A 23,214-nucleotide genomic window follows, 5' to 3' on the forward strand; every position below is an offset into this window, starting at 1 on the left:
GGTGTATCCCTCCGCGGATCACAGCGCAGGACGTACTGACCCCCTATAAGCGCAATGCTAAACGCTGAGACCCAGCCACTGGACATACAGACACAAAAAAGATATCGATCATGTTGTCTCAATATGAAAATGATAGAGAAAGGGCATAACTCCCAAATCGTCGGAGTATTGTTTTAACATAACATAATCCTAACACAGCAAAGCTGTTACCTGCAGCCTTCGCTTGCAAAGTTAACGCTACTAACGTCAGGTCAGTCCAAGTAATTAGTGGAAACATGCTAACATGCTAACGTTATACACAAGCTAGTAGTAAAGTAAGACCTGTTCATAAATGTTCTGGTGTAGCTCTGAATTTCTTATAAACTGAGGACAACTGCCTGCTGTATATTTGTGTTCACGGTCACAGTCACAGATAATTTTAGATGATGCTCCTTCTTTATCCGCCATGACATCAAAAGTACAACCAAGTCCTCAAAGATACATCTCTGGTAAAACTGTTAGGTGTTATGTGTTCAGCAATGCCTGTTGCGTACCGCTTACTCGAAGAACACTGTAAACACCGCTCCTTCTTCTGTGGTTTAATCGCTGCGGGCTGCTGCGGGCGAGCAGAATCACTTCCGCCTCGGGTGCTGTATTCTGGTTTGCTGACTTCCGCTGTGTGTCCGACCCGAGTGAGGCTACACTAAATAGTCATATAGAGAAAGGCTTTTTTGTCGCTGTTGGGTTCAAATAAATATGCGGATCTTCAAGGGGGGGTGATACGAACTAGCGACAGTTTTATTAATGGTAAAAAGTTCCGCACAGCTGCTTTAAATACATTACACTAAAGTATCAAAATACTTAATAATGTTATTTAAATTTAGATTAAAATTGTAACAGAAATGGGGTCAAAGGATGATTCATATTCATATTAGTCTCAGATTGCAGCCCTGTTGTTGTGTGCAACAGATGAACCTAAATGCAGGACAGACTACAGGGGATTGAGGTGAACAAAGGGAGTTTATTTTTCAGACAATGGCAGGTGAGAATGTTTGCAGGGGTGAGTTAGTGGGCAGGCAGATGGCAGGAAGATAGGCAGGCAGGCAGTGGATCTAGGCAGATGGAAAACTGAGTTAATTCACAGAGCAAAAAATCACTGGAGCAAAAGTTCAACAAAGATTTCAACAGGAGCCTAGACTAGTGTTCCACCAGGTAGACAGAAACAACGATCTGGTGATGAGGAGCCGGTGTCTTGAACTGTTTAGGTTGATTACTAGATGGATTGCAGGTGAGCAGCAGGGAACAGGTGGGTTGAATGAGTGCAGTCAGCAAACAGCAGAGTGAGAGCCACACCCACAACAGACACAGACAGACAGGGGAGGGGAAACAGGGGGGTATTCCATCAAGCAGGCTAAAGGCAAATCCAGGCTTAAATGGCCAAGTCTGGCTAATGTGAGCCAGAGTTCTGTTCCATCAAAGTGGCTGAGATTAGCCTCACATCAGTAACCATGGAAACCGTGGTTCTGGCTAAGCCTGATATATCGAGCTAAACTCCGGTTTCCGTTCCATCAAACTGAGCCACAACTCCGTTCCATCAAGGTGGTTAACCTGAATCCCAGCCTAGTAACCATGGTAACTTATGCTGCCGGGCAATCCTGGTCTGTAGCAGGATTAAGGTGAGGATTAGCTCCATCTATGATCAAAAAATGTTCAATAGACAAGAACAGACACCTAAAAGACAGTTCTGCCAGTTCTACACACTCACAACTGTCATGTAATGATAAAATAATATGTAGATCATAAAATATATAACATAATTATAAAATAATATGTAGATCATAAAATATATAACATAATTAATAAAAAAAATTAACCACTAAAAAAACAATTAAAATGTAATAAAAATAAGATAATTAAAAAAAACCCACTTACAACAGTAAAGCCAAAATCAATTTAATAAAAACAAAACTATAATAAAATGAAACTGAGGCATTAAAAAAAAGATTGTACATGAATATGTGATTGCCCTCCCATCCCCACCCCACTTTGTTTCCAATTGGCTAGTGAAGTCACAGCCAATTAAGGTCAACTGACAACGGAGAAGGAGAGGGACACAGCCAATTAAGGTCAACTGACAACGGAGAAGGAGAGGGACACACCCAGAGAGACACAGAGACAGAGCAAGAGAGAGTAAATTAGGAAATAATGGCATGCCCCTTCATTGAGGATCCTGTTGATGAGGAGGCCCACATTGTTCAGAGGGCCTTCCAACCACCACCAGCCCCAAGGGTCTTCCAGGACAGGACCAACCCACTGATACTCTTATCTGTGGGAGAGGTACCGGTTCAGCAGGCAAAGCATAGTGTATCTATGCAGTTTGCTGGAACCACACATTATAAAGGTCACACGCCGCAGCCAGTCTCTGTACACTGTGCAGTCAGTCTGTATTGCACTAAGGTTCTTTGCTAGCGGTACATTCCTGTATAGTGTTGGTGATGCTGAGAGGCTAAGTAAGGCAACTGTTTGCAGAGAGGTAAAAAGGGTGTATTTTCTATTCATTTTGATTATTTCTAGCATCACCATACATCATGCATAGGGCTTGATTTGTTCACATTAACATATGGTTATCTTTTATATTTGTGAATTAACCATGACACAAAGCAACCACATTAAAATGGGACACACACCATTGTGGTTTGTCTGTTCCTCATCCTATAGCACATGCCATACATTTAAGAGGATTTTCCTTATTTTGATATAATAAGGGATAGAGATGTGATTATTTCCTATAAACTGATCATTTCGGAAATGTCATAATCTACAGTCAATTATGTGATAAATGTGATGATTCACATAAAATAGTTTGATTAAATGCATCATCTGAAATGTACATAGGAATCAGATAAATGTGATAAATAGTCTATCACTAATATTGATTTACACATGTGAATTTCATTAGGCATACTTGAATTGTTAGATTTAATAGGTGTTCTTAGATACATATATTTTGTCCCTTTGATGCAGGATTTATATAACATGATATTATGCTGAATTTTCTTTGTCACTTAGCCTACACATTTAGTCTGTCGGCAATATTCCGTCACGCCACCTCCCTTGCTTTATTAATTGCTGCAGTATTGCCTTTTTCTTAATTATGTCCTTATAGTCCTCATACACTTCCATAAGGAGTGTTTGCTCCGCCGCAGAAAAAGCTTCCACTCACTCCTTTCCTTTGCTTTTTGACATTTTGCAACATTTTCGGCACTCGACTAGTTTGGGCTTTTTATTTTCCCTGGGCGCATGTATGAGTTGAGGCTTAACAGGTGAGGCTTGGATTAGCGTCAATTGGAGCCAGCTGATTTCACTTGATGGAATGGGTCGGAGCTAGATTGGGAGTTGGCGTTTAGTCAAACTTCAAGATTACACCTTAGTCTGGATATTCTTAGCTACGTTGATGGAATACCCCCCTGGAGACAAGGGGAAAAAGAAGACAAACAGCAAAAAAACAAGTGACATGGCCATGGCCGTGACACCTGTCTCCTAGAAACAAAGTTTATATTCAGCTAATTTGAAACAGCAAATACATTTTTGATGGAAACATAATGCTGAGTCAAATATGTTTTCTATTAACATAATGACAAAATGTTGCCAATGTCAATGCCAGTGCTAACATATCTGGCAAGTCCCAAAAACACTGATACTGAACATTTCAACAAATTGTTCACTGATGTGTTTCACGTATTTTCGCCATAATAAGTAATGTTGCATTACACTATACAGCTTTTTTTTTTTTGTCATTGTTACCTTTTTATTAACATTTTACCAAAATCACGATCTTTCCCTAATTCTAACCAAAGTGCTTAAGTTGCCTTCACCAACCACAGACAGCAGTCTGGATGTGAACCCCGCTTTCTAGGGTGTCACAGTCCTGCGCTCTGAAAGGCCACCATCCACTCCAGCCACCTCCAAAACAATTCTAGGGTGCAGGGTACATAAATGTACGGGGTTCCTGTAGATCCTTAAAAAGTCTTAAAAGGCACTGAATTTGTTAATCTAAAAATAAGGCCTTAATTGGTATCAGACTGTCTTATACTGATCTTTCAAAAGTGTTAAAAAGTCTAAGACATGTCAGTAGGATTTTCATAATCTTTTTTTTTTTTTCTTGACATTGCATTATTAAAAAATAATTGGTAACATCTAATTTTCTTCAACATTTTACCAAATGCCTCTCACATAATGTGTCACAGATCAAAATAGTGGGACCAGTGCAAATTAAGTGAACATTTGGTATTTAACTAAGACTTCCCGGCATGGCTGAAACTTGTACAGGGCACTGCAAACAAGGCTCTGTGTATTTTCTGCAATCATTTTCTCGAACTTACGATGGTAATCAAGGCAGTGGAATCACACATGCAGAGTGAGAAACACAAAACTGCTAAGAAAACTCATCAGCAAATGCCAGATATTTCCAAATTCTCTTCTACCCTCTTCTTCACCATGCACCAAAAAAGTATTATCCAGGCAGCATTTATGTTATCACCGCAACATAATTATGAATGCAATTTAGTAATATACAAACTTAATGTCTAAGAGACAGAGTTGTAGATTAGTGCCATCTAGTGCCACCTTAACTCCACCAGCAAAGACACAACTGTAGGTTTCTCCTCAAATCAGTAAGTTATAAAAATGAACCTTAACACAGCTTTACATGCATTTCGTAATTCTTACACTCCTCTTCCTTTAGCCCTGAAATGGACATATCTCAGATATTTCATCATCCAGCCCTGGTTGATTGTGGGTATGATAGGGGTTGGTTGGAAGTGTTGACAACAGGAAGATAATTCTTGTTATAAACAATGGAGACCAAGGTTTTGACCAGATAGAGAGTATGTGCAGAACAAAAGCTTTATTCCACAGACACAGTGCACTTAATTCTCACATTCTCACCCGGATACCCCCCACACACACACACATAATAGGCCTTTGTGAAGAAGGACATACATTTTGATCACAAGAAAAGTTGCAAAGTAGATTTTGATAGATTGTAGTACAACATTCATGCTGAATTCAAGGTACAGTACAATAAATGTTTCCTAAAATGAGTGTTGAGTGTACATTTGAATGACTACCTGGTCATTAGAAGTTGGTTCGCCACTTGAAAGTCTGACAAAGTGTAACACCCTCCTTTTCTGCTTCTTTTGTCTTTTAGTTGGTAACACAGTGTAATGCCAGATTCATGGAATGCTTCAACGCTCAGAAAGAGTGCAACAAAGAGAAAAATCGAAATTCCTCCGTGGTGCCATGTAAGTGTTACACTCATGTAAAAACATATTAAATTTGAAATGAAACTGCCTCCAGCAGTCATAACCACACAGCAGAAAGTAATAACTCCCAGTAAAAGCAGTTGCAATTTGAAACCTCTGGTTTTTGAGTTTACAGCTTCTGCATTATAGAAGAATGTTAAACAGAGAATCTTAATCCTGAGTCATATTTCTGTGCTGCTTCACTCCTAAATGAAAGGTTCATGCTTTTTATCATCATGCATGTCAAGTTCTGTCAGCTTTCTGTGTGTTGCTTTCTATGATTTGCTTGTCCTGCCATTTGGAATTTTTATGAAAACGTACATTTTTGCCAAATCCTCTTAGAAATTCCTCTTAGGAATCAGGTCATCTTCGGATATGGCAAACATGACCTCCAGACAGCCATGATAAAACTTATTTAAAGAATTTTGTATTTCCTGATTAAATGACCATGTCACTATACATTTGTGTGATTTGCTGTAATGTTAAACTTACAAAATGTAACACTGGTACACAAAATGAAAGCTTTTTTTTTTTGCCATCAGTTTAAAAAATACAAATGTGAAGAACAACCCTGTGTTTGCAAATTATATTCAGCTACAAAATACACCCGAAAAATTGGAAATCACAACAGAAGTACAGAGAGTTGTTGCTATGAAGACGATACACTGTCTTGTCTAGTCACATTGGTCGAACTGGGTTTAACACAGCTGTCAATCACTGCTCCTCAAACAGTCAAACTAGGCAAATGAATGATAAAATAGGAATCAAGAGTCTGCAAACATAGTTTAGTGTACTGGTTAGCTGTAAAATGAGAAACTTTGCTCTGGCTGGTGGGTGGTGCTTGGTTTTAGCTTGACTGCTTTCAACATAGCGGCCTTGTCACAAACATTATCATTTTACAGCTAAACAGTATACTAAAATATGTTTCTGTAAACAGCTGAGATGAAAAATAGGCAATGCATTAACAGAATTTATTTATCAGTTTATATTTGATGGCAGCTCATGAGCATGATTGACAGCTGCGGTAGAGACTCCTCTGCTCTTATTGGTTGTTTTTGCTCATGTGTGGTGGATTCTAGCAATTTTTTTTGAAAAGTCAAGTGCATCCTCCTTGTAGTGCTTTTAATGGTGTTTTATATGATCTACCACTGAACCGTTAAAAGCAGAGGCAGTGGAATATGATTTTTTTTATAGATGTGTCCAGTGGACTGCTGTGTGGATGTATAAGTTATTTTATTTAAGTTACCAACTGTAGCTTTAATATGGACTACTCTATTGTTTATCTCATTATTAATATTCAGCTTCTCTCTGTTATCTGCAGCTGTTACACAATCTGTAGACAGTCACTGGCTGTTCCACAGTTCCATGAATCACCAGCCAGGCATTACCAAGAACTGTTTACACTCAACCAATAACAGCAAAAGGATGAATGAACGCACACAGAGCGGCCTTTCGGTGTGATTGGTTTGTTCGAATAATCTTGTAAATGCCCATTCTTTCTCTGTCCCCACCCCTCCCACTCCTCTCCCCACTTTCTCTCTATCTCTTTCTCTGTGCGAGCAGCGGAGCGAGCGAGAGTCGGCCTAGCACCTTTGCCCGGCATCAAAGGCACAGATTACATCAACGCCTCTTACATCATGGTCAGCGCTTCCACTTCTTCTATCAAATCATTGATCTCTCCACTCTCTCCTTGATGTTTTGACTCAGAGCAGGTTACACTCAGTCAGCATCACTGGCTGCATGTTTTAATATACACCTCCTGATTGTGTTACAAACTGAATCACAGTGACGTCAAGCTAACAACTAGCAATTGATTTCACTTGTGTAGATATGTAAGAGTTGTTGTCATTTTCAGTTGTAGCTGTAACATTTAAAGATATATAGTTCAACACTGTGGCCTGACTGATCTTCTGTACTTTCTTGCTTTGCTATCATCTTTGATAAATCAAATCTACTGGCACAGAAGATAAAAAATATACTACTGTGGATGAGGTTACAGCGAAACATATTTTAGCCACCTTAAAAAAAATCTAGCATTCTGAGTGTACACTACATTTGTACATTTGCTCAACTGAACCTTAACCAATCAAGGCTATGGTAGACCAGCAATTCTCTGTTCTGCTACGTAAAATTACTGTTATTGTCAACGGAGTCTGGTGGCTTTGATATAACAGCTTCAGTTCCCCGTTTGAAAAGCTTCAAGGTAAAGCTGTGAAAAATTTCTAAATGTAACGTATCGACTAACACAGGGGCTCTCTACCAGGAAGCTATTGTTAATAAACATTGTGATTCAGTCTATGACAAAGTACGTTTCTGGACATCAGGTGTGAGGAATGTGGTGAATCAGGGATGCTATGACAAAATCAGGGACTGTAGCTTTTACAGGGTTTTCCAGCAATTTAGTGTTGCACTTGCATTTCCAAAAGTCAGATTTAGAAGACAATGGTCAAAATCAAAGCAGCAGAGACCCAGATATGCTGACTTTTAGTCGTGAATACTGTGAGAAGCACTTGGGTATATTGATATACAGACCTGACACCGTAACTTGTTTCTTGTAACAATGGAGACATCTTCTGCATGACCCAGTTTGTAATACAAGCTTTCCAAGAAAACTTTGAAGCGTTGCACTCGGCCAAGATAACCCTAATGATTTCATTATGACATTTTGTCAAAGTTAAAGATAATCTCCTCCAGAACCTCAAAAGACATTATGCAGCAGGCTGAGAAGGATTCTCCAAGGCTAGAAAACTGACCTTGATTTGTAATTGTGGAATGGCCCTTAAAGGCGTGACTAAGAAGTTGAAAGCAACTCTTAACCCAAAAGCCTGTGAAAAGCAGGTGGTTAAGTTTTCATGTGCTCTTGGCTGATCTTTCTGTTCAGTGAGGACATTTCTTCCTCTGGAGCGTGAAATCAAAGCTCAGCTAACAGCAGCTCAGTATTTTCCTTTCACCAGCAGATTTCAGGTTTCACACAAATTAGATTTAACCATCAAAGCTCTGTTTAGTCCCTTAAATGAAACCAAATCCCAACTGTGCAGGTGGATGTCTGACGATTAGCTGGTGATTTACTCAGTAATGTAAATGGTATGTGTTTACACTGTTTAGAGCGGAACCAAAATCTAAATTAATGTAGTGTAACCCTCACAATGACCTGTTTGTTATGCCTCCGTGCTGGCCATAGCCATGGCTGGAGGCATTATGTTTTCGTGTTGTCCATCCGTCTGTCTTTCCCATTCTTGTTAATGTGATATCTCAAGAGCGCCATGAGGGAAACCTCAAATTTGGCACAAATCCATTTGGACTGAAGAATGAACTGGTCAGAATGTGGTGGTCAAAGGTCACAAAACATGTTTTTGGCCATTACTCAAGAATTCATACACTAATCATGACTAAATTTGACAGAAATGTCAAACAGGATGAAATAAGGAAGTGGTGACATTTTATATTCAAAAGGTCAAAGGTCAAATTTACTGTGACATCATAATGTTCTACAAAAACACTTTTCAGGCCACTGCTCAACATCATAACTCAGGAACAGAAGGGGAGACATTTGGTCATCTTGAGTGTCCACCTTGAAGCTGTGTTGATTGTATAAATCTTCTGTGCTGCAGGGGGAAGATGTGTGTGAAGCATCCGTGTTTTCACATGGATGTAAACTGTAACTGCAGCTTGATGTGTTCTCTGAAGCATACAACTGCAAGGCAGTAATTCTATTTTTTTGTTTGTTTTTCACAGGGTTACTACCGGAGTAATGAGTTCATCATTACCCAGCATCCTCTGCCCCACACCACAAAAGACTTTTGGAGAATGATCTGGGACCACAATGCACAAATTATTGTTATGCTGCCTGCCAACCATGGACTGGTAGGAAACACACACAGGCGCACGCACACACACACACACACACACACACACATACACTGGAGGGTTATAAGTGCCACCTACCACTTTGACAAACACATGCACACCTCTTTATTTTCTCCTAAACCTGTGTTTAAGGTATCATGAATCACACACACATTTTCATGAGCCAGCGTTATACATCATTTTGTGTAATTATGGTCAACAGCAGTCATAGGGCTGTGACAATAAACGCAGTACCATTGTCACATGACACTCCCGAGGTGATGAGGCCGTACCCATCATTGTCATAAGTCACTGTAACCTCATAAAACATGTTTTTGGCCATAACTCAAGACTTCATATGCTAAGTATGACAAGATTCCACACAAATATCTAATAGAACAAAATGATGAAGTGATGACATTTTATATCTAAAAGGTCAAAGGTCATCTTCACTGTATCATTATAATGTACTCAACACCATAACTGGCAGAGTCTGTGTAGCAGGTACAAAACCCCACTCTGGCCCACCTATGTGACACGTCACATATCAGCCCTTACACATATGCATCCATGTTCATATGCACACACTATTGACAGACGTCTGCTCATTGATCCTGTGTCCTGTGGCTTCTGCAGGATCTCCACGGGACAGCAGGACTGTTACATTGTGTTGCAGGGATTTTTAAAGCCTGTGAAGTGGGGAAGAGTTGGCAGAAGTGTACTGCAAATCTGCTTTCCCACAGTGGTTTTATGTGCCACAGCCATTTAAGCATGGGACAATGATGGGTTTGCCGCAATATGAATTCAGAAAATGCATACATAAGCCGATTTACACAAATTGCAAGATGAGATCTGAGGGGATGCAGAAACAACTCCTATCTAGCCCTGTAAGGGGAACTGCACTGATTCCACAAAACACAACGTGTTCACAGGAGTTGGGGAGGATCACTGCATATGTTAAAGTAGTTTAAAGCCACGGGTGGTTCCAGATGGAGCTACTGTATATGAAATCTGGGGCTGTATTTACAAAGGATCCCTTCTTATCACTTGGAGTCCCCCTAATGTTCCTATTCCTCAGAGCAACTCTGAGCAGGGAAGGGACAGAAACTTACCTCAGTGAGGACATGTGGTTGACTCCATTGCTAGGTATGACACATTCTTTGAAAAGGCCTAACCACAGAATTCTCTGTGAAATAAACTGTAAGCCAAACTTTAAAAGCTGCATTTCATGAACTCACTTAGTCATTTAGCATTTGGAGAGTATTTCTCCTACCTATTTGTCTTTCCACCATTTTCTCCTCTGCTTAAGAAACCCTTAAGCACCTTAGAAGTCTTCATTGCTACTCATAACAGTTTTTCACCTTAGGAGCTCTTTAAAGGTCTAAGATGCTCTGTGAATAACTTTTATCTTTGCTTGGACCTAGTCTTAAGTGATAAAAATTCTACGAAAACGTCACAATTTTCAGAATTTTCTGAGGGTTTCATCTCCAGGAGCAACTCTTTATTTCAGGAAGCCTTAAAAATATGGCTCCTGGATCTCAGACCATATTGTCAGTGGTCAAGTTGTATTTTGCAGATAATACTCTTGGTTTTGCTGCATTAATTTTAACCTGTTTTTTTAAACTGTCCAACCTGAGTCAGACAAGTCCCAGGACCAGGCTGGAATGAAAAGAAATAAATCAGGGCACCTGTCTTACTCTGCAACAATTTGTTTTGTACACACATACACAAACATACAACCATGTAAGGCTCAAATAAGTACATATCTGGTAATAATATAACCTGTGGAGCTGTTTAAAACTGTAGTAAAAAGATGTGCACTTTTACAAGAAGCTTTCATTAGTTTTAGACCAGCACTTCAGGCTGTGCAATGAGGCTTTGCAGATTGCAGTTATATGGTAGGTCAGTTGGTGCACTTTAACTAACTGGAACATTGCCTAATTGGGTCACCTTTAACAAGCCTTTAATTGAAAGCTTGGGTCACAGCTAAGCTCGACATTTTCAGCATTCAGGGAATCTTGAAAATGGGATTCCCTTGATTGCAGCATCAGAGGACAAACATTCTGCAGGACTGGTCAAACTACCACAGATTCAGTGACTCTTTGGTTTTATGCACCAGAGGTGTGAAGCAGCAAGTTTAATAAAACAGGGAGTGCAATACAGCTGTTTATAATGTTCAAATATGTTATTTTCCTCTTATTGTTGTCATTACTTTATTGTTATTTAGGTTAGGTTAAGTTAGGTTCTTTAATGTCCCCATGGGGACTCAATCATAGTGGCAATTTCAGTTCAAATGTTGCGTTGAGTGAACCTTTCTCTTCCCACTAGTATATATTTTTAATAATATAATATAATATAATAATATACTACAGTAATAATGTATCATGTGACACACTGTTACATGAAGGGAATGAAACTGTCCCTGTGCTTTTCTGCAGGCAGAGGATGAGTTTGTGTACTGGCCCAGTCGGGAGGAGGCCATGAACTGCGAGGCATTCACTGTCACCCTCATCAGTCAAGACCGACTCTGTCTGTCCAATGAGGAGCAGATCAGCATCCACGACTTCATCCTGGAAGCTACACAGGTAACTACACAGCTGTTGTATTAATGTGAATGTAATACTGTGTGCATAGACAGAAGTACCACACATAGAACCTTTAAAAACTGGTCAGTTTAAAGAACAGGAAGGATAACATACTTAACCTCCTCTCCCTCCACTTCCTAAAACACAGTGACAATTACGTTTGGGTTAGTGGATTGACAACAAAGAGCAAAGCGAATTGAAATAATGATAAGTCTGCAACTCCAGATTTGAGAGCAAGCATGCAGGTAGAGGTTTATAAATGTCTTGAGTTTTTAGAGTGGTTTATGACAGAATGCTGAGTGCAATCGATGTTTTGAGCCTCCAGAGGAATTGGGTCTGCAGATTTGAACAAAAACAGGACTTTGCCTTCTCAATATCTTCAAAGCTGCTAGCGCTCAGATCTTGTATCTCTTGTGTTGAAATTTCACTTGAGAGCAAAACAAACTCCCTCAGATCTGACCTGAATGTAACACCTTGTAAGAAAGATGGGGCTATATCCCAGTGTTTTCCATCAGACTTCAATTGAACCAAGCCTAGTTGGCAGACAGACAGAAATGATACATGCCTTTTATCATTTTCCAGTGCCCAACATCTGTTCATTCACAAAATTTGAAGATCTTTTAGTGGAGGTAAATTGATGGCGTTTATGTCAAATTGGGAATTTAAAGGTTAATAGAAAAAAAGGCAAAGATTATTTATGAAAGCATTGGTTTTGAATTGAACCAATACTAATTGCAGCCCTGTCAGAAGCATGGACAATCTCAGTACCATTATTTTAATCAAAGCTCAAGTTACATTGACAAGTTAACTATAGCTGTTCTAAACCAAATGTCCGTCATCTAACCTTTTTCTCTCTCACTCTCTCTGTCTTGCTGTTTTTCTGTCTCGCCCTCTGTCTGTCCACCAGGATGACTATGTTTTAGAGGTTCGTCACTTTCAGTGCCCTAAGTGGCCGAAGCCCGACGCACCCATCAGCAGCACCTTCGAGCTCATCAACGTCATCAAGGAGGAGGCAGCCAGCCGTGATGGACCAACCATCATCCACGATGAGTCAGTTATACATTTCATTTGCTCTTATATTCTGTCACCATATCAATAGATGGGTACATTTCTAAGTAGGTGCCGAAAATGATGATGTGTCAAATTAGAAAAGCTAATGTCAAAATAGAAAATTACAGTTGATACCACTCTACATCACTGGGTCAATTTGCATCTTAAATTGGATATGATAGGATGAGGGGAACTACAGCACTAGTCTTGTCTTTACGATCAAAGTGCCATCGCTATTGTCTTTATTAAATTTAACACGAGCTTCACACCTGCCAGATTTTAATTTCCATTTACCCACAAACCCCTTCATGTAAATTCAGTTCAGCAACTAGGGACAAACAAAAAACGTAAAAATGAGAATATGTATCTGCAAAACATGAAGTTTAAAGTCTGACCCAGCATTTAAGTGTCAACCTCTGATACATTACATTATATACACTTTGGCTGGTACTAAAAAAGGATGAATGTTGACAAAGGATGTTGACTGTAGTCTTTGCTGAAAGTTAAATCACTGCAGGATTTAATTACTTCTCCCATATTATTAAATCTCATATCACATTGATTTCAGAGAACACCGTGGTTGTTATCCCCAATATTAATTAGCTCCATTGTGTCCACTCCCAGGTTAATATATTTCTGTGTCTGTGAACACAGAATGATGTGAACAAAAAACTTGCTCCAACAGGCACACAGTGACACTGGCAGCCCAACTATCCTGCAAGTATAGTGAGGAAAGACACATATTGTTTTACTTCTAAACAACCAGTGACAGTCCCTCCAACCTCGACTTCCCCGCAGGTACCCCAGGAAACTGCCCAATTAAACATAATGAAAGTGTCTTTAGTATTGACACACATTAGTGCTCTTGAACGACACTCTAATCCAGCAGCTCTGCTCATGTTTATTCATTAGAATAATGAAGACTGCTTGTCGCATCCTCAAGAAGAAAAGTGACTAATTGAGCACTTCATGCGGTTGCTATGGTGCAGACGGCTTGCAGCACCTAAGGGATTGTCAGTTAGAGGCTCGTCCTAATTGTCTGCACGCTCATTATTCAGCCAGGCATGGGTTGTTAGCAGCGGTTTCTGCTGCGTTCCTGACAGGGCTGCTAATGGAAGAGGAGACCCTTCACATTGTGAAGGCGACCCGGCGTTCTCCAGGGAGCCTCATGCCGGGCCGAGCTGTCGTCCTCAGGTGGATTCACTTGGTAATAAATCTTTAATCTCAGAGGTGACATTCCTGATCTGTGAGGGTCTTCACTCCCTGGCTGAGCAGCTGTCAAGGACATCTCTAATGCTAAGTTGTAAAGGTCTTCATAGCACCCCAAATCAGGAATTTTAAGAGTCCACCGAGAGATTTTCCCATTGCCAGTGGATTTAATCTAAAGCAGATTTCAATCAGAGGAAATTGAAAGACCATTTCTTTGGTGAGAGACCATTTATAAGAGGTAAAATTCTACAAATGGCAGCCATACAATAAATCTACCCTAGATGACCTTGAAAAGACTAAAGTCTGACATCCTCTCACATCTAAAGACAATGTGAGTGTCAGTCACAGATTATAAGGTTTTGCAAAGACTGGGGATCTTCCAGAGTCACGATTTGCAAGACTACAACTTGCTTCCTTTTGAGATGATTTCCCTTCCATCTCCTGGTGGAAAACATTATGCCAAACTATGACATATTAATAATTCCTTGCATGTCCGCAAAAACACATAAATCTAGAAACACAAGATAAAAGGCGTCATATGTCAACAGTAATCTTGTCGATTTGGCATCAATATAATGTATAGAAATAAATTGTATTTGTATACAAACTTTACATTTTGGATTTTTTCGCCTCAAATCGCTACCAGCCTCCTTTGGTAAGCTGCACTACTTTAGTGGAGGAGGCTGTGAGAATGAGAATTGAACTGTTTCAAAAATGAAAATTTCTTACTACTGTAAGTGCAGGTTGGTGGATCAGATACACGGTGACTTAAAAATCAGCTCTTATTCACTCCACAGCTCCACCAGTTTCTCCTCGTTTTCCATAGTACAAGACAACAAAGACTTGTTCACGCTTTTGCTCCCTTCCAGAGTCCCCTCCATGTTAACTGTCTATCGGTTTACTTTTTCCTGTCTGGTGCTGGAGAGAGCGCAGCAATTAGTTGTTGACAGTGTTCATATCAGTGTTCACGAACTTCAGTACTTGCATGAGCTCAAAGCTTTCAATAGTATTAAACACGTTTGATTTTGTCAGAATGTTCAGATTAGAAAAAAGACTGACTTAAGACATCTTAGATCGAGTGTTACGACCAGCTTACACCAAATAATTGAGATCTAGAGAGCGCATACCAACTGAGGTAAAACTCACTTATATCCCTACATTGGAAATTTGTCTATGACATTAAAATCGCTCGAAAAGTCGTGTGGTGCAAGGACGGCATAACTAGCTGCAAAGTAATAAATAGGGCCATGACCTGGGTAGTGCAGGGTAGTTGGTGGGTCAAAGGGTCAATGTTGCAGTGAAGACAAACAGACATAAAGCATCTTTCAGCTCACTTTTCTGTGAACATATCCAAGTGAGTTCATTGGCTAGTAACTGAGAGGCAGAGACCCACCATGATGACAACACTGTCTTTCTCCTTCAACCTATGCTAGAAGCTTTATAAGCAGAGTTGGGATGATGATACACATAAAAATGGCGTGTACATCAAGCTGCAGTCCAAACATCTGATGACAGGTGTGAGGTTGTTTCTGGCATATTGCTGCTCTCAAATAGAACTCATGAGTTTGTGTTCCAACAAAGCTGAGGCACACCATGAGCACAGTGTCTGTGAAGTTAAACAGTGCAAACAAATGAAAACTGAAATGGGCGAAAATGAAGTGTTTTTTACTTTGCAAAACTGGTGCATGATTGTTTTTATTTTGCACTTCAATTTCATAATGAGGAGTTATAAGTCAGTAGATGACAATGGTAATTATCTTCCATGAGTTTGGTATTTATAGAAATGTGAATCATTTCGGCCATTACAAGCTTTTCAAAATGTAGTCTTCTGTTGTTTTAGTACTACAACATTAAGTGTTTTATAGCCCATGGTGAGTGGGAGGCAAAACCATATTTTACAGGCACCACATGCTGTTTTTTGCACTCTTCCATGATGTTTTCCTGTAATGACACCCTCAAGCCAAAATGTCAGCTCTACACAGAAGATAGATTTAATTCGGATAATCTCAGGACCTCTCCTCTTGTGCCATCTTCTTGACAAACATGTTTTCAGCCCCATTAATAGTGATAATAATAATAAAAAAAATAATCCATCTGTACATGTGTTGATTAAAGCAGTACTGAACTACCTTATTGACATGATGGTGTTCATTGACCCAAATAATATTATTTGTATTTTTTCCTCATTGAGTAAGAGGAACTTTAGGTACATCCAGCACTTGATATCCTTTAAACAGTTTTTTTTTTACTATTAATTCAGTCTGGTGGGGATTCTGGTTTTATAGACACACAGAGTTGAGTGTCATTGGAAAGAGATTTTATAATTAGGTATTAATCTACCAAGAGGAGGCATGTAATAAATACAGAATAGAAGAGGGCCTAGGACAGAACCTTGAGGAGCTCCATAGTTTATAATGGCAATAGATGATGTGTTACCAAGTTACCAAGAGTGCACTGTGAGTGCCATTACTGCTATACCTGTAAAAACAGCAAGATCGATGGTATGTTGTCAAACTACAGTAGTAGAGGAGAAACATACTATGAGCTTTTCTGATATTATGGGCTGGATCCACATCTGCATTTACAGACTCATGGATTTTACGGGTCCATTCCCAGGAAGTCTGGGAGTGCCTAGGGCTGTCCAAATCCACGATTCTTTCAGTTCACAAGGACTTGCTGCAGACATCCAGAGAGCTTGGGATGCAGACATCAGCAGACTTCACTGATTTAATAACCCACAATTTATTGCAACACTGATGGGACATAGGTTTTTTTCTTTCTTTTTTCTTCTTTTGTTTTTTTGCAATAGCTGACTGAAAAAAAAACTTATGTGTATGTAAAACAGTTACTGTAGCCTATTAAAACAATACTTGAATAGTGTATGCCAGAAATAATATTCAACAACATCATGATCCAGAAATATGTAGAAATATACAGTAAGCTATAGATGGTAATTAAAATGCATTGTATTATTGCAGCCTATAGGTTGCACAGAGTAATGCCAAATATGAAGGCTAGAAAAGTGGCTGAAAAACAACTCAAGAAGATCTTCTTATGTAACTAATAGGCCTGCCCAATTTATTTGGTCATAGCTCGGTGTTCACTCACAAAACAACCCTATTCATGAGATTTATATCCTGTTATCTGCAGAATATGACAGCAGTTACAATGATTGTAATAGTCACTTGAATGTTTCCATGGGAACAAGTAAAACAGTCTTGAGGGCTGTCTATCAGCAGCTTGCGGTCTCTGCCCTCGCAGACTTTATGTGATGATGGTGAACTTGTCACAGCATGTATGACTAAAGTCCGCGAGGGCTCAGTCCGCAAGTCTAGAGGGTGGATATTTCAATGCAGTCATTGTGGAAATGCATGCTAACCCCAGACGCTGGCTGTGTGTTTGTGTCCCTCAGGTTGGGATCCGTGTCAGCTGGCATGCTGTGTGCCCTCACCACACTGTCTCAGCAGCTGGAGAGTGAAGGTGCCGTTGATGTCTATCAAGTGGCCAAGATGATCAACCTCATGAGGCCAGGAGTCTTCACAGACATTGTGAGTCTGACAACTGCAACTAAAAATACAGCTGCAAGCCAAGATTCAGGGTTCAAAGCTTTCATAGGTAACAGAAGCAAGTAGTTCTTACCATCCAAAATTAAAGCTGAAAGCAGCCATGAGCCCTGAGCGGGTTTCAGTTGTCACAAAGCTTCACAAAGTCACCTTAGCTAGTTTAATTCAGTTTAAAGAGGCAGTAAGACCAATCACATATTTGTCACAGTATTTTTCTTACGTGTATTCTAAGTACAAATTGCAATTACTTTTTAGTGTTTTGTAACTTATTTGTTAAATCTCAATGTAATTTGTGAAAGGATACTTAAGAGAGCAGTAATTGTTTATTTTTAAAATAGTCAAAATATGTTTGTCATTCAAACAAATAAAAATAAACAAAAATATCAATATAATGAAAAACTAATAAGAATAGCTTATGTTGGCTACAGTCAATGATGAAAGAACAGTCATCTCTGGAGCTTCCAATCCAGCTCCTCTCTGCTGGATTTAATACCAGAGTCTGTCTAAAGAAAAGTTAGTGCACTCTGGAAAAGTTTCAGAAGTACAACTTAAGTTATGAACCAATATGTTATAGGCCACGCCTTCATGCATCTTTAATTACACACACTAGTTGAAACTTAGTGTGTTAAGTTCAGTACATACTGCCAGATGTCTCTGAGTCAGGAACTTGAATTATACTACTACTGTAAAAGCAACCCATCGCCAGAAGAGGAATGTTCACGTTGTAAGTTTTGTAACCATGTTACATAGTTTTGTACATTAATATGTAGCAGGTAAACTGAAACTTAATGTTTTTCAGCAATGCTGTGGTGAAGCTGTGGTTTGGTTTAGACACAAAAACCACTTGGAAATGATTGGAAAAAGACAATGGCTAATTGGCTTTAAACACCCACGTTCAGTTGCTCATACACAGCTGGGAAACACCTTGATGTGTTGGTAAAAGACATTTGAACTGTGGTCTGCAGCTTGGCAGGTGTCTCATCCAACGACACGCCATCCACCATCCCCTCCAGCTCCCAAAGAAAAAAGTCTGTTTATGTATTACGTCACTTTGGAAATGTTGAAATGATAGGTATAAAATGTACAATTGTGACATATCCCTGGTTTGCAGAAACATGCAATGCCAACATTTCCTTCTGGCAACTAGGCTGGTTATAGACCATGCTCCCATGCAACAATTAAAGATTTCAAGTCAGTGGGACTTAACTGCAACCCTAACATTACCCAGAAATGCTAGATGTACACTCTATTCCCTAACAATCCCTAGATGCTAATGCTTCTTCAGTGAACTTGACAGGAATTTGGCAACATCTTACTACCTACTAAGGTACAGTATGATACAGGATAGGGCTCAAGGAGGTAAAAGAATGGTTGTCACACAGTATAGTGTTCTCATCTTTTCTCCTCTCTGTCTTTCTTGTCTCTGTCACTGACTGGTCCACAGGACCAGTACCAGTACCTATACAAAGCCCTGCTCAGCCTCGTCAGCACCAAGGAGAACGGCTCGGGTCTTCTGGCCAGGGACATTAACGGGACCATGGCGTCCATGTCCGACCAGTCTGACCAAGCAGAGAGCATGGAGTCGCTGGTCTGAGAGCGGCCCTTCAAGGGCCCGGAGCTGAGATGAGCTGAGGGTGTCCTGTGGGTCCAAACACCCTGTGAGGTCCCTGAGCCCACCAAGGAGGCACTTAACTTTGTAAAACGTCAAGGAACTATTGTGAACAAGACTTTTTGAGGCCTTTTTGCCAGACTCTTGGTTAAAATGAATAACCTGATTACTTTTTTACACTGATAAAAAGTTTTTGATATTTATTTTTTTCGCCATTTTATGTCTTAATGTTCTCCTACTGAAGGGTTTGCACCTGCGTTTTTAAGTTTCACGACGGCGTCGGTAGGCAACGAGAAACACTTTTCTGTCTTTTCTTGTTTGCACTATGTAATGTCAGTGTTACTGCCTATACTAAAGCTGACTCACTTGGCTTTTCTCCACTCGAGCTCTGACTTTTTTTTTTTTACATTCCATGGCTTTGGCCCTAATTAAATCAACTGCTTCTGTGAAGGACATTGTTCTGCCTGCCACCTACCAGTTGATTTAAGACAGTGGACGGAGGAAGGCACGAACTCTCCGCCTCAGTAACAAAAATGCTGTTCGACTTCAGCTCAACGTGACCTCCTCTGCCCTGCTCATCTATAGTACTCATATTACCACTCATTTATCACAAGAATCGAGATCTTGGAACCTGTTGCCACAGACAAGTAGCGCTTGTTTTCTAAAAGTAGTTTCCTCCTCACCGTTTTTTTTTATTTGTTTTCTTCACTCTCCCTCTTATTAGCGAGTCACACCCATGTTAGAATACATAAGGTGGTGTAACAACTGCTACTGTGAAATTTTATTATTTCTTTGTATAATTCATATTATGCTTTTTAATATATGGAAATACTGTATGTATACATATATAAATATATCCTTATCATAATAACTTTGTGATTTTTGTACATGTCCTTTGTGGCCTCCCGCCTCAGGCCGGTTAATTTCCACTGCGTCCAATAGTTTACCACCCCACTACTCACAGCTGATCCACAGCCATCTGGAAGCGGACCTTCTCGGTCCTCTACCTTTCTGTATGCTGCTACATCATCTGAACTCACACACATACACACATACAAACGTCACCAGTAGTGATTTTACATTTGAAACGTTTGACCAACTACAACAGATGATGCAACAATGTGACATTGCCCATCTCTCTGAAAATCATGTTTTGAAAGGATTTATTTTAGGTCATAAATTCATTCTGACAGACAAGCACGGATTAAGAACACAGAGGCCTGTATATGAAGCCCTCAATAACTCACATGCACCTGTGTGTCATTACAGGGTGGAATCAGTATAATGTGCAGGGGAACAGCAGACTCAAAAACAAGCTCTATGCAACAAGTTGATTTTGTTTTAGAAATCCAAAACAGGGTTTAAAACAGTCTTTGGGTTCTCAGTGTTAGTCTAGTCCAGATTTGACCAGTCTCACTGCAGTGGGTTTAGATTTATTTTATAATTTTTGCATTTTGCATCTTTTGATTTTATTTGTGTCATCTGGACAGATTAAAAACTGCTAAATGATCATATTCTCCTGCTTTAAAAGCATCTCATGATATACTGTATAGTACATCTTAGAAGCCTAAAGCCAGTGCTTTGACCACCAAAACTGTATTTATAATTGATTTTCTGATTAATTACAAGTCGCTACATTTCCCATTGGTCTGTGATGTCTGTGAGGTTGGTTATGAAGAGCTAGAGTTTGTTCAGAAACATGCCTTTTGATTCCTCTTTCTATTCCTGACTTCACTGAAATTTGGAACTTCTATCTTCTATCTACACTGCTTGCACCAACTCCCATGTACAGTGTTTACAAAATGGCGGATGATAGTACTCAGGGGTGGCTAAATTTCACAAAATACTACAAAACAGTTTCCCTACTCTGTCTGTGGCACACTTATTTCTACACAACATTAATCTTTTAAAAAACGTGTTATGTTAAATAACCATACTCAGTAATTTTCTAAAACAGCTGGGCGCTGTAATTTTTAGCAACCTGTTCTCACTCCCAATTCGTCAAATACCAATGGTTGGTCAGTGGTTAATGGAGACAGTGATGCCCCAAGACACCCTATGGCATCTGTAAGAGACGCACTGGGTCACTTCATTATTTGATGCTCTAAACAACAGCCATAGTGTAAAGGGTGAGAAAGTCCACATAGGGAGGGACGGAAGGGTCAAACAAACACAGGACTTCTATCCAGAAGACGGCTGTTTGTGTCCCATGTGAAATTGGAAATCAATGACGGGTTATTTTGAGAATGTAGCGTCCTGTGTCACATGACCACTTACTTTTATTGCCTAAACTTCAGGAAATAAAACTAAAAACTAAACCTATGCTGGAAGTTTACTTCGAAACAAGACTGTATGCATTTAACAAGTGGAAACTGTACAGTTGCTGTAAAAACAAGTATATTTTGAAAGGATTTATGCATGTAACAAGCAAAAATTGACATGCTATTCCTAAGTGTCCAAATTCCGCAATCACCAGACTGTTGGCATTGTACATCTCTGCAAACCACGAATACATTTGCACGTTACTATGTAGCAGATAAGTTAAAATGTTATGTATCCAAAATGCCATGCTTAACGCATGGTTAGGTTTAGGCACAAAACACTTGGTTATGGTAAGGAAACAATCATGGTTTGGCCAAAAATAGCCGGTTTGGGGGCACAATCCCAGCAGGAAAAGCAGCAATGTCTCTTTTCATGCCTAAATAGCTGCTGAAAAAACAGCGTCTGGTTGTTACTCATTAAATCACAGCCAGTTGTGTTGCTTGTTGGTCTCTAACAGTGATCTGCAGTGGTCTGCATCTCGACTGATGTCACACCATCCACCATCCCCTCCACCTCCCGATGACAAAGTCATCTATGTCACTATGTCACTTAAGAAATGTTGACATAATTTGCAGAAACGTTGGCCTACAATGCCACCATTTCTTCTGGCTGGTCCAAAAGTGATGCTACAGGGGTACCTAGAGTGTTTTAGTATGACATGCAGGGCCACTAATCAATTCATTGTTGGTTCTGGTTTTGGTCTTTCCTTAGTTGACAATAGTACCGACAGCCTTACCCTTGGAATTCTAACTATCTGGCAGCCATTGCCAACTTACACACTACTCATTGACCATGTGGCCTGACAAACTGTTGCTCTTCTCATTAAACCAGCCATAAACTCACAGAAACATACGCTTAAGCAGTCTTACTTATGTAGGTGTTTTTATCATCAGTGTCTTGACAAAAGCATCCACGTGTCATTAAAACCCAGGACGCTGACCAGATCTGATTTATCTGCCGTAGTACACAGACCTTAGAGGCTAGTTTCTAATATGTCACATCCTGGAGAGCGATCATTTTCTTTAACAATTTGTGTCCAGTGTGAAATATTAAAGTGATTTAAAGCAAAACAAACAAACAAAAAAACAACTGCATTTTGGAGAAAACAGAACAGGTGGAGGTCCGTTCCAGATCCGTGCTCGCTGACAGAGGTGTGATCACTCGCTCCAACCTCTCAAGGCCTTGTGTATATAGTTTCTGTTCCTCACTCCCTTTTCTCCAGAGATGTATTTTTTAGTGGTTTTGTGGCCTACAAGCAAAGAGCAGAGTCTGAAATGTTTCCTGCTTCAGCTGCAGTAACCTCCTAAACACACACATATTTCCACACTTACACCTTTCTTTGACATGAGGATGTTCTACTTTAGCCGCTGATTTTGATGATATTCTGTAATGTTGATGGCGTGAGATGAACACTTGTGGTTTTGCATTTTGAATGAAACTGTGAAAGTGTTTCTTTTTTTTCACACAGCACAAAACAGATAGTGTGTGGAATGCAAGGGGGGGCAAATGTATTTTGATTTTTTAAAAACTTTTACCAAAGACTTGAATCCTTCCCGTGCAGAAAAACATGCTGGGTAAGCTTTTTCTCTCTCTTTTGTCCAATTTCTCTCTCTGACTGGATGCCCAACCCTCCTTTCTCACCCTCACACTATATCTGTATTTGTATCAGTGTCCTTACAAAAGTTTGCTTCAAAGTCTCACTTTAGTATCTGTTTGCTTTGACTTCAGCATTAAAGTCCTTACTTGCA

General features: G+C 39.7%; 1 protein-coding gene across 1 annotated transcript in view; it reads left to right on the top strand.

Annotated features, from left to right (window-relative positions):
- ptprga (protein tyrosine phosphatase receptor type Ga) overlaps positions 1-23,214 on the top strand; it is a 613,968-nt gene extending 590,754 nt beyond the window's left edge. The window contains exons 23-29 of the mRNA XM_050039320.1: positions 5,189-5,282; positions 6,846-6,922; positions 9,018-9,146; positions 11,567-11,713; positions 12,621-12,763; positions 17,385-17,520; positions 18,980-23,214. Coding sequence (XP_049895277.1) covers positions 5,189-5,282; positions 6,846-6,922; positions 9,018-9,146; positions 11,567-11,713; positions 12,621-12,763; positions 17,385-17,520; positions 18,980-19,129 — 876 coding nt within the window. The 3' untranslated portion in view covers positions 19,130-23,214. The remainder of the gene's footprint in view (positions 1-5,188; positions 5,283-6,845; positions 6,923-9,017; positions 9,147-11,566; positions 11,714-12,620; positions 12,764-17,384; positions 17,521-18,979) is intronic.

This window comes from Epinephelus moara, chromosome 24, assembly GCF_006386435.1.
Source record: "Epinephelus moara isolate mb chromosome 24, YSFRI_EMoa_1.0, whole genome shotgun sequence".
NCBI lineage: Eukaryota > Metazoa > Chordata > Actinopteri > Perciformes > Serranidae > Epinephelus > Epinephelus moara.